We start from the raw sequence: 12,906 nt of genomic DNA on the forward strand, positions 1-12,906 counted from the left end.
AAATAATAAGCTTGCTTTAATTTGATTTTAATTGGAGTCAGTGGTCTTTTCTTGCGTCCTGGTCTAACACCCATGATATTTGGATTTTAGATATTATATTTTAGAAACTAAGCTGTTCTGTAAAAATGTAATGGCTAGTTTTTTCAGAAGGTAAGACTTAATAAGTTCAATACGATGGCACTTTAATTGAAATTTCAATATTTGGTCTTAATTCTGGTTGAATCCTGAAACTCCAATTTTCTACTTGAATAAAAGCAGATATTTGTGTGACATTTTCCAATATTTCCTGTTTTCCTGTCCAATTCAAATCTCCATTAACTCTGAGAGGGAGGGGAAACACTAGAAAACATTAGCAATCCAGAAATGTTTACAATAGTTCTAACTGCTAAAAGTAGCAGTTACAGAAAATTTTTCGTGGGAAAGAAAAACAATTAAACACAAACAGCTGAATGAAAAGCATGATGATCAATCCAAAGAATGAGATGGTTTTAGGTGCATTCATAATTCAAAAATATCTCTAATGAGTATGGTATCTTTTAAACTACAGTATAAATTAGGGAAAGAATTCATAAAGTTCTTGTTATTGTTTTAAAAATTAAGATAAATTTTCTTCCTATATTCTTTAAAAGAATTTAGACAGCATTTATGTGCCTTTGTAAAATTGATAACTCCCTCAAATCAATGCCAAGAAACACTTATGCATTTTAGGTACACACACTTTCCAAATAGATAGGCATGGTATAGTTAAATAGAACTATCAATTAGGAAAGAATTATACAGTTCAGTTTTAGATTATGTTACATGCATAAATCTAAGAGAATCACAGTCTAATCCCAACCCTAAGAAACTACATCATTAAAACAATAATTATAGTCATTCAGTGAGCCTTGCAATGCACTACTGATGAGCCTCAGAGTAGGAGGAGAATCTTCTAAAGACAATTAAAGCTCACCATTTTTCATTTGCTTAGAAAATTTTGTTCTGTAAGCAGTGCTATTTTCAAGATAGTCAAGTATTTTTCTCAAAATATTTATATTTTGGCATTAGATTCCCAATTTAGAGCATCAGCTTCTGTGAAATCATCAATTAATATAAAAAAACTAATAGAGTTTATATGTAAGACAAACTTTTTCTTATTATAGTTTGCATAAAGTGCAGTTCATTTTTAACTCCCGTATTTATAGTGCTTTCATCTCCAGTACTAATCATTGTCCATAACAGACTATTATGATAATGTTTACTCCAGACGTTTTGACTATATGACAAACTATTAGCTCAGTGAGATTGAATCTATCAAAATTAATACCCTGTTAACTATAACTTCATGATTCTGCTAGACAATAGAAGTAGCACAGAACCAAAGACATAAGATTTTCAGGAGAGAAAAGATTGACTTCACAGCAGATTGGATAAGAGATATATTTATATATTGATTCTGAATTTATCCTATTTAGGATTTTCTTTATATACTTTTCAGCATATTCAGGGAAAATTTACTACTAAAATTCATTTCTAATTTCAAGTTGCTCTAATGTAGTATATACATCTATTTAAATATGTTGAAATATCAAGGAAGAACAGTAAACATTCTTTACAATGTGATCATTATCATTAGGCATGGATACAGTTTTTCCTCTAAAATATTCATTGTTTTGCTGTCAAAGTAATTTTAGAAATCAGTAGTTCATAATGCTCAAATTGCCCTTTTAGTTGTAGAATATTCTACAGGGGAAACTTTGTTTCAGTAAATGGACTTTTCACATATACAAGATGTTTTCCATATGGATCTAAGATTCCCCTTGGGCCATGATAACTATTTAAATTATATTCTAATTTACTGCCAATGAGTTGCTTCATTTAAATTGCAAAAGGTTGCTGCTTACAAACATTAGTGACTCTTCTCTTTTAGAACATGATAAACATCAAATCTTGGTTTAGAATATTAAATTGTAGCTTGAAAATGCTAAAACTCAGTTATCTCGTTTGCATTATGAGGTTGTGAGTCTAAATGAACTCCAAGGTCCCTCAGAACTCTAAAATTCAAAGGCAATACAAAAGGCCACATCTTAAGAATTCATTAACAAGGACTCCATTTGGGGTTTCAATATTATAACCCTAGAAGGTGTTTTGAGATCAGTATGATGCCTTAGTTTTATAGCTAAGGAAAGGAGACACAGTGAGGTTAATTGTTCTATCCAAGGTCACAGAGCTAGTTAAATGAAGTATGTGGATTAGAATCGTGTACTATAAAAAAGGATGGCCTAACATAGATTGTGTGCTATGCTATGTAGTGAAAAGATTTCATGAATAGTGATTTCAAAATAAATTACTATGATAAAAATTTTTAGTCAGAATCCATATTTTTAAAGTATTATTTAATTAGATAGCCAAAAATAATATTTAAAATCACTATTATTGTCATGGCTTTTGAGATATATACAAATAACAAGAGAAGAATTTTCCAGGACAAAAAATAATTTTTATGGCTAATTTAATATATATTATTTTGAAGATTTTTTCACATATTCTGCAATTTTTTCCAAAATAAAATTTATAAAAATAAGGTGTCAGATGAAGATAATGTACTTAGTGAAACAACTCAGATTACTCATTAAAACAGGAAAAAATCGGTTCAGTAAATACTGTTACTTCTAGTATCTATTAGTCATTTTCAACATTCAATAAAGATGTAAATTAACAAACTGCAGAAATCATGGTAAGAAATCATGTCCATAGTTGTTCATTATTTAATGAATTATTTGACATATTCCCTAAATGTTGAGTGTTGTCAACAAGCAATTATGAGAGTTGCAAGTTATTGTAGAACTTAGTAGGATCATGGAGATTATACATACATCATTGAATACTCTTTATTCATTAAAATTTATAAATTATGTTTAAGAAATTGGTGTGTGACTAACAGCACTAAATATTCTAAGACACCCAAAACTTGCATCTTGATTTACTGATTATACTGACTTTCCAAGAATTATAAAAAAGGAACAAATGGAAAATGTTCTTGTCTTATGAGAAAAAAAAAGTGAGTGGTAAGGAAAAAGAGGAAAGACAGAAGAAGGTCATAAAATGAATTGCCTTGTGGCTCATAAATATTAGAAACATAAATGTCAAATGAACATTATTATATGGTGTAGGTAGCCTAATAAAAATTTAGAAGCAGAGGAAGGCTTATTGTGAAGAAAAGGCCACCTATTTTCTATCACTGAAAGCAGTTATTGAAGCTTACTGACATTCCAGACCTTATGGCATTGGTTTTCAATTGGCAGCTTGTGCCAACCTCCTAGTGCTTGTCATTTTCAAATAGAAAAGACAAGATAAGAGATTGCTTTACTTAGAGAGGCCTGCTTTTGAGTGATAAACCTCTATCTAATCCATACTAGATTTAAGATACTAAAGATAACACTCATCTTAGTCTGTCACATAAATGGAATGCTGAAAATGTGTTCAAGTTTCCAACTTTAAAGATATACTTCTCATCTTGATCCATGACCTCTGCACCTTTTTTTAAAACATTATCTCTAGTGCAAATCCTTCATTGCATTAAAAAAATCTAGACACTACAAATTAGGAGATATTTTTCAAGTGGTCTATATTGTTATTGCATTTCTTATAAGGGGAGTTAGATATGATAGAATTGTTTCATACATTTTTCATTTTGATATATTTTTAAACTTTAATAAGCTTTGATAGAAAAAGACTGACTTTTCTGAAGTATGCCACTTAAGCGGTAAAATTAATATACATCACAGAACACCTGCCACTTGATCACTGTTTACATCTGCCTAAGCACATTTATTATACAAACCTATTAATATCAAGTGTATCTTACATTCTCAAGCAATGACAGATGGCTAAACTCTTCATTCTTTTAACCTATTTATATGGAGATACTTTTCTAATATTATTACTTATATAATAACAGGGTCTAAAATAAACTAATAGTCATAAAATATTAATGATTGTAATGAATTTTACTCTAAAACAGGAAGAAAAGTGACTTTGATATTATTACATTAAAATATCAGTAGATGAGAAGAAATTTTTATTATTTCATTATCAACATAAAACTGTATATTATTTTCTGTTTGCAAGGAAAGGAAATTCAGCAGGCATTTGTCCTACATCTCCACCACCCAGGGACATTACTTTTGGCCCCTTTCTTCAAATAACTGTTATTATTGATAATGATAATATCATTCCTTAGACATAATGGCATATTGATTTTTCAGAATACATTATTTCACGTTTGTTGTGATGACTTAAATTATTTTACTTTTATCTCCATGAACTGACATTATGGTGCAGTCTCTAAGAATAAATAGTTTGTTTTGGTTTGGGTATAAAGTGTTCCCAAAAGATTCATTCACTGAAGGCTTGGTTCACAATGCAATAATGTTCAGAGGTGAGAAGTTTGAGAAGTCATAGGATCATAAGGGCTTGATCTCATCAGTGGTATAATCCACTGATAGCTGAATGGATTGCTAGGGAAGAGGAGGAAACTGTAGGCATTTGATCCATGGATGGAGGAAGTGGAAGGAGGTCTCTGATGGCATGCTCTTGTCCCTGAAACCTTTCCCTGTCTCCTCTACTTCCTGGCTGCCAGGAGCTGACAGCATTCCTCTGTTGCTCCCTTCTGCCATGATGTTTTGCCTTATCTCAGGCCCAAAGCATTGGAGCCAACTGACCATGAACCAAATCCTCTGAAATCATGAGCCAAAATAATTCTTTCCTTTTCTAATTTTTTCCTCAGGTGTTTGTCACAGCAATAAAAATCTGACTATTGCACAGTTTTAAGAAAGAATCTTTCATATACAGATTTTCCTTGACTTATGATGAGAGTTCATCCTTATTAATTCACTTTACATTGAAAACAATGTAATATACATACATATATATATATATATATATATATATATATATATATATTTTATATACCTAACCTAATGAATATAGTTTAGCAACACACTATACTATAGAGCCTGAATAGTTCACTCTTGTGATGTTATGAGTGACTGGGAGCTGTGAATTATGGCTACTGCACAGTATGGTGAGAGAATTATACAGCATATCTCTAACCTGGAAAAAGATCAAAATTTAAAGTGTGATTCATCTGAATATATATTGCTTTCTCAGTATTGTACAGTGTGAAACTCAAATGTTTAGCCATCTAATTTGGTATCATCTGTATATAGCCAGAAGAGAGAGAATTGGCCTGACAGGATAATTAGCCTTTAAAGAGAACAAAACTTTCTTTTTAGGTTGAATATATTTCATGTTTCATATAACAATATTAACAAATGATGACATTCTCTTGTGATTTAATTGTAATATGCTAATTGATATGTGGTGTCCCTCAGCAATGCCTTTTAAATATATATTAGGGGGCTTATGGAGAGAATGTCCTCTGTATGTAATCACAAACAAAAAGCACCTAACACACACACACACACACACACACACACACACACACACATAATACTTGTTAACCTGTGAATTCAGAAAAATTTCAGAATTTTTCTCTGGAAAGTGTTACTATTTCCTTAAATATGTAAATAAATATTAATTTTATTCTAACTAATTGAATAATATTTTCTGCTTGAATTTTTAGTTGAATGACTAGCACAATCCTTCTGAATCACTGCTTTTCCTATGGTACTAATATTACAAAATTTGTCTGGAAAAATATTGGGATTCATTTTATTAGGTGATCCTTTTAAAATTTTAGTTTTTAAATTTTTTTGGCTTTTTTTAATTTTATCAATTGTCTACTTTAAAAATTAGAAGTTCAACTAATGAAACATTCAACTAAAAAGTACCCTAGTGTTATTCATGTCAACAGTCTTATCAGAACACGATAAATTTAGCATTTCTCTGAGTAGTACTCTAGTCAATCAAATTGGTCTCACACTTTTGATACCAATTATTTAGATTATGGTACAGGATCAATCAAAGTATGTTGTCAGGAAAAGAATAATTACTTCCTTTTTGTGAATTAATTAGTAGTGTATTAGAGTGCTAAGCAAACCAAATCTAGTGAAATAAAAATGAATGTTAAACAGATATGTTAACCTGAGAAATACTTTAGCAGATTTATCGATTTTAAGCAAATGACAAAGTATATTCCTCTTTATTTTAAATATAGAGCTTCTTTAGCTTTAAATGTTCTTGGGACTTTTGTTTTTACCACAAAAATGAGTATGTTATAATAAAGAAGGAAAAAACATTAACAAATAATTTTAAAATTTGATGAAAAATTTCATACATTTTGTTGCTTTAGGCTCAAATACAAGACTGTGACATAACTATAACATTCTCAGATAGAGGGACTTCTTGTGTGAAATTACTGTATCCAATGAAAAGGGATTTTTTTAATTTGTTTTTCTTAGTTGTTGATAGATCTTTATTTATTTATACGTGGTTCTGAGAATCGAACCAGTGCCTCACACATGCCAGGCAAGTGTGCTACTTCTGAGCTACAGTCCCAACCCAATGAAGAGGTTTATAAAAATGCAGGTGACATAACTTTCAGTTGAAGAAAATTGAAACACTGATTAATCAAAGTCCCTTTCCCACTCACTTTTAGAGAATTTTCTCAGAAATGAAATGATTTGTCGCTGGTAAACTGAAAACAGATTTGAGGCTCTTTAGAAACTTCCCATCTATATCATCATTTCACTTCCTAAGAAGTATGGATATTATTTATGATCAGTCAAATTACAACATGGCAGTAGCTCAGTAGAAATCAGTACTTACCCTTTTCTCTCCGATTTATCCATAGTGAAAGAGTAGTAATATATTCTTAATTTAAGGGGGAAAAATCACAAACACTGGCTTCATATGCATGAGGTATTCATAAATCTCTGATGTCTAATGTGGTAGACATTTGCAAATATTTCTATGAGTCTCAGAACTAATTCTGAATTATAATTCCAGAACAAAGTTTTACAAAAGAAAGTTGGAAAACACTTTAAAATCTTCTCTTCTCAAATCATATTTTAACATAGACATGAACATAGAGCCATATATAGTTTATTATATTTAGAATAGTCTACAAAGGATTACAGGGTCCTCACAACTCTAGATTAATACTATACTGAACATCTAAAATTTCCAAAATATAGTTATGCCCTATTCTTTATGAGAATTATACACGGTGTTTCCATGAATGTGTCTCTAGAAAGTCTTTGAAATCCAGATACTACTTGTTACAGTATGCACAATAAACCTAAAACAACCAATAATGCTATTTTGGGGGTAGGTTTCTGTTTGGTTTTATTTTTACCAAATTAGCTAACTTCAAACACTATGGTCCATTTTAAATGGTACACATAATTTGTTGGGGCTACTGTAGGAGGAATGGTCTGGAATATGAGACTGCCATCCTAAGAAGACAAAATTGCATAGAATGTCACAAAGTAAGGAAATTGCAGTTGTAAAATTTAAAAATTCACAAAGCCTTCAAATGGAGTGATATGTTTTTATTAAGTTTGTCTCCTGAAAAATTAAAAATTGCATTGAGCTTTCTTATTTCTCATTTATCTAAAAAGGAAAGTTAGTATTGTGAGCAAAAGACGTTACAGAATGCATTGTGATAATTTCTTCATCTCATCTGCAATTCTTATCAAGCAGGGAACTATATTTTAACATAGTATTAATAAATCCCTCTAGCAAAAATTTTTGGGGAAAATCTTATTCATGAAAGTTCTATTTCGATCTGTTTTTGTGAACCTAAAAGGGATTTCAGAATTATATTCTATTTTGGGAAATTCATTGGTTGGAAAGAAAGCAGATTGAGGATGTAATGAATTTCAAAATATGAGATGGGAACTGCATAAATTAATTCCATTGCTTTAGGACAACATTTACTTCCTCTAACAGTTTACATTTTTATTTGTGGTGCTATTGAGTAACACTGCACAGTTTATTGACATCTGCTCTATGTCACAAAGCTCATTATTGTGTACTATTTCAGAGCTTTAGACTTTCTTTTGGAAGATTCAAAGTACCTTATGAGTATTAGCCTAAAGAAGTTACTTTGCTTTGGTGAATTCTGCATCAGTTATTTTTTTTCTTTTTAATCAAAACATACATACATACATACATACATACATTCATACATACATAACACACATACTATGTTACAAATCTCACTAGTATGCTATATTAAAAACATAATTTCACTTCAAGGTAAATATTGTGCCTCTTATGCTTAAAATACTATTATGCCTCTGTGCTTAAAATGCTAGATTTCTTCTCATCCCAAAATGGAACACCTAACCAAACATTATCATGAAACATGATTTATAGGGAGGTTTCAGGTTTGGTAGGAAAGTAGGTTGTTAATATCATTCATGGTAAAAATAACCTTTTAACATTGACTTAATATTGTTAAACTTTTGCAGAAACTGAAATTCAGTTTTAAATATTTCTATACTTCGTATAAACTTATTAAAATAACTGTTAAAAATGTAGTATTTGTCTTACTGATGTTATAGCTTATGGCCAGTTCCATTTAAAAAATAGAGCTTATTTATCATAGTTCTTTATTAACTTGTAATTTACAATTGCTTCATCCTCTGGAGTAAATATCAATAAAAGAACTCACACTCAAAATAATTGTGTCAATATGATTAGAGCAGAGAACTATTTAGTCACTAGAAGAAACAAGCCTCAAAAAAATGAAAATAAAAAACCCTGTATGTATGTAAGCTAATATATTGTTGATGATACTTACATAATTAATTAAAAATAAAATCAATTCCTGTAAAGAATACTGAATTTAAATAATTTAAACAACTTTTAATACTACATATAATTTGGTTCAACAAAGGTATTTTGAATTTCACATGTCTTATAATTTTTAAAATATACTTATTTTCATATTACTATCAAATATATTCTAATTTGGTCTCATTTAATTTTAAAATTTATTTCAGGGTTAGAACCATGGATGTTTACTCTGAGTTATTCTTTAAATGTTGCTGTGCAATTCTATATCAAAGTGTCTTTGTAACATAGATTATATGAAAAGGAATTAATTATTTCTAGTTTACAAAAATGGCGCTTATTCTCTCTATTCTTATCCATTAACATGGTCTGATAGGTCAATAATTAAAATGGTAATTTATGAAGGGGAGCAATCAAGGACACCTATGCTTAATGCATATTTGTTACTTATAACTATGTTCTTATTAGAGATTGGCTTTGAGTTATTACAGTAGTAAATTATATAATCACAGCTCTGTATTTCTAAAAAAAGTTATTATGCTGTATTGTACAATATAAATGAGGTAAACTGATGATGCATGTTATAGTCAACTTGTAATCCTTGAAATTAAATGTTGATTGCCAGGTGCAGTGGCGTGCGCCTGTAATCCCAGTGGCTCAGGAGGCTGAGACAGGAGGATTGAGAGTTCAAAGCCAGTCTCAGCAAAAGAAGGAGCTAAGCAACTCAGTGGGACCCCATTTCTAAATAAAATAAAAATAGGGCTGGGGATGTGGCTCAGTGGCTGAGTTCCCCTGAGTTTGATCCCCAGTACTCCCCCCCCAAAAAATTAATACTAATCATTTATTCTAAGTATAAAATTTAAAATGGAGATAGTAGTAGATGTTTAGAACTTTTTGGACTGGGTTTCTCAAATTTATCTAGTACTTTTATATTGTAAACACCTTTAGTATCCCACATCTACACTTGCAAAGAAAAAAAAAGTCGATGCTAATTTGTCATTCATTCTGTATGTTTAGCTTTAGGTTATACCTTGATGTTTAATCAATTTATTTCTCTTACAATGATAAGAAAGCCATTTTGTTCTAAAATCTGGATGTTTTATTTAAATTTATATAATCAATAATGCTTAATATAACCTTTTAAAATTTTTAAATTATATTTCTTATTTGATATGATTATCTGGTTACTTGGTCCATTTCTTCATATTCTTCGTGGTTTTATACCTGCCATTCTTCTCTATCACATATATGGTATGCTCTTTATTCTATACCAATTTTTTTTATACTTTTATTTCATTTATATATTTTTATGTGGTGCTAAGGATTAACCCCAGTACCTCACACATGCAAGATGAGCACTCTACCACTGAGCCACAACCCCAGCCCTCCATACTCAATTTTATGTGCATAATTAATATCTGGGACAGATTATACTTTTGGGAATTTTAATAATCTTCAAAGACAAGTATACTTTATCAATTTTTATTTCTTCAAATTATAAGGCAGAAGGATACTCATTATATGTTTATGATAATTAATACAATGAAATTTTTAATGTCAAATTCATGATCCTTTTTAAGAATTCAAGATCTTTGGAATTTGTAAGACTTAGCTTTTGTACCTTTTGTCTGGAGACCAAATCTGAACATCTTTTTAAACAGTATGTGATTTTAGTCCATTTTTTAAATAAGTGAATGAAAGAAAATAAAATGTTTGATTATATATGTGTATACATAAATGGAAAATCCCACCTATGTCCAAATAAAGTATTATGCATTTCATGATAAATTTAATTTAGAATAGCTATGTTAACACTTTTTGAATAGTATCACTTCCTGCCTATAGGTTATCTACCTAATTTTTTATGTTCACTTTTAAGAATGTTATTATTCATAGTAACATAATAAACTGTTCTATACTATTACAGCCATGACAGTTTGACTTGTTTCTTTATTGGTTCTTTTTAGTTACACATGAAAGTAGAATGCATTTTGACATAATTATACAAGCATAGAATGTATCCTTATTTTACATAGGGTCCATTCTTACTGATATACAAGATGATGAGATTCACTATGGTGTACTCATATATGTACACAGTAAAATTATGTCAGATTCATTGCACTGTCTTTCCTTTTTTTATCTCCCCTCCCTTTCAAATACAGTAAACCCTTTCATTTTGAGAGACTGGCAAAGTGATTACTTACTAGATTCAGGATCAGAGTTGCCATCTCCTTCAGTACGGTTGTTGGGTGCAGCATGATCAAAGTACTCCTCCTGAGGATAGCCAAGGGGCAGAGCATGGGATGTGCTGGGAAGGCTGCCTGCATCATGATCTCCTAGTCCACCATCACTGCTGCTTTCCTGAGAGCCTTCTGGTAGGTGAAATGTGACACGTCGCTGGGACTGAAAAAAAGAAAGAAAATTATAGGGTTTCAGCAATGATCCAAATAATTGCTTAATGCATCCAATTTAGAAAATGTATTATTTCAGCTATCTAGTGTAGCCATATTAACATTATCCTGGGTTACAAACAATTTCAGGCTTTTGTGAACAGGCAGATCTGTGTTCAAACCTGCTTCACCAGAAAGTAGAGTTGCTTCTATTGTGTATCTACACAGGACATATCCAAATTCAGAATGTCAACTTGTTGTAAAGTATGACACTATCAGGTTTTATAGGTATTTGGGCACATAGGAAATCCTGATCATCATTGAAATGTACATTTATTTTGCTATCACTTAGCAATAATTCATTTTTTAAGATAATAAACATGGATAAATATTAAAAATATTGCTTTATCTGTAAGATTCTGGTAAACCAAAACAGTAAATCAAATTTACTTAAATCAAATTTACTTAATCCTGTAGGCTTAAAAATTAAAAGTACAAATCATATTTTAGAATAATCTAAGGGAAGATATTTGATTGGAATTCATTTAAATTGATTTTATTCTTAAAAAATAACAAACAAATAATAGTCACATGGTATGGATAACAATTTTAACAGTTGATGGGAACTATAAAAACAAGCTATATATATGTGTGTGTGTGTGTGTGTGTGTGTGCATGCATATATAAATATATATATGCACACACATATATACGATGGTAATAATAGCAGAATATAAAATATAAAGTTAAAGCATTTATTTCAAAAATAAGAGGATTATGACATCTAAGAAAGGTGATACCTGCACCAGATGAAGCAGCATTTGCATTTCAATATTGCTACACACAGTAGTCTCTGAAGACAATCTTCCTAATGAACCTTATCTCTTGCTATTCAGACCATTATATAGTTTCCACCCAATGAATCTAGACAGGCCTGTGTAATCAAACCTTACGGTTTTTGCCTTCCTTTCTTTGGACTACTCACTGTGGGGAAGACAAGTTACATTGAAAGATGTCTGTCTACTGGGAGACAGCCATACTCTGAGGAATCTCAACCGGCCATGCAGAATGAGTATATAAGAAGAAATTACACTGCCCAGAGAGGCCCAGCTGTTCTAGCCACACCAGCACAGGTGTCAGATGTGTATTTGAAGAATTTGTTTTAGACTTCCTGCTGATAACCTCATTGGAGCCACCTTTAAAATTTGGACCAACTTATTCAAGGTACCAGTCATTCTGGAGCAAAGATAGTCATTTCTGCTATTCATTGCCCATATTCCTAACCTAAAAAAAAATTGAGAAACTTATTTGTTTCTATGTTCCCCCCAAATAGGTATGATTTGTGATGTAACAAATAAACCAAAACACTAAACTATTAGAAGTATGAAATATATCAATTAGAAACAATTATTTATATACATCAAAAGTCACATGAATTTAGGTACTAGACATTCATATGTCAGAATGAAAATGCTTTCAAACATTCAGGTTAGACATTGAGAGATGCTTTCCAATGGACATATGAAAATATTTGTTTTCATTCTTCAGTGTAATAATATATAATAAACTTTATGGATATATATATAATATTTAAGAAGCAAATTTGAGTATGCCTTAATTCATAGTCATTATCTATATGTTAAATTTTCAAAAAATATGAAGAAATTACTAATATATATGTAGTATATAATATATGGAATATGTTTACAATCATAGAATCATTCTTTCTAATGAGAGTCTGCTTATTTTATATTTGTAAAAATATAAA

General features: G+C 30.4%; 1 protein-coding gene across 4 annotated transcripts in view; it reads right to left on the reverse strand.

Annotated features, from left to right (window-relative positions):
* Nucleotides 1-12,906, reverse strand: part of PCDH11X (protocadherin 11 X-linked) — a gene marked incomplete at its 3' end in the record, with an annotated part of 715,967 nt that overhangs the window by 184,232 nt on the left and 518,829 nt on the right. For all 4 annotated transcript variants that reach the window (XM_081277634.1, XM_081277633.1, XM_081277635.1 and 1 more), the window contains one exon: nt 10,953-11,151. In XM_081277634.1, coding sequence (XP_081133760.1) covers nt 10,953-11,151 — 199 coding nt within the window. The remainder of the gene's footprint in view (nt 1-10,952; nt 11,152-12,906) is intronic.

This window comes from Spermophilus citellus, assembly GCF_964194105.1.
Source record: "Spermophilus citellus genome assembly, chromosome: X".
NCBI classification, from domain to species: Eukaryota; Metazoa; Chordata; class Mammalia; order Rodentia; family Sciuridae; genus Spermophilus; species Spermophilus citellus.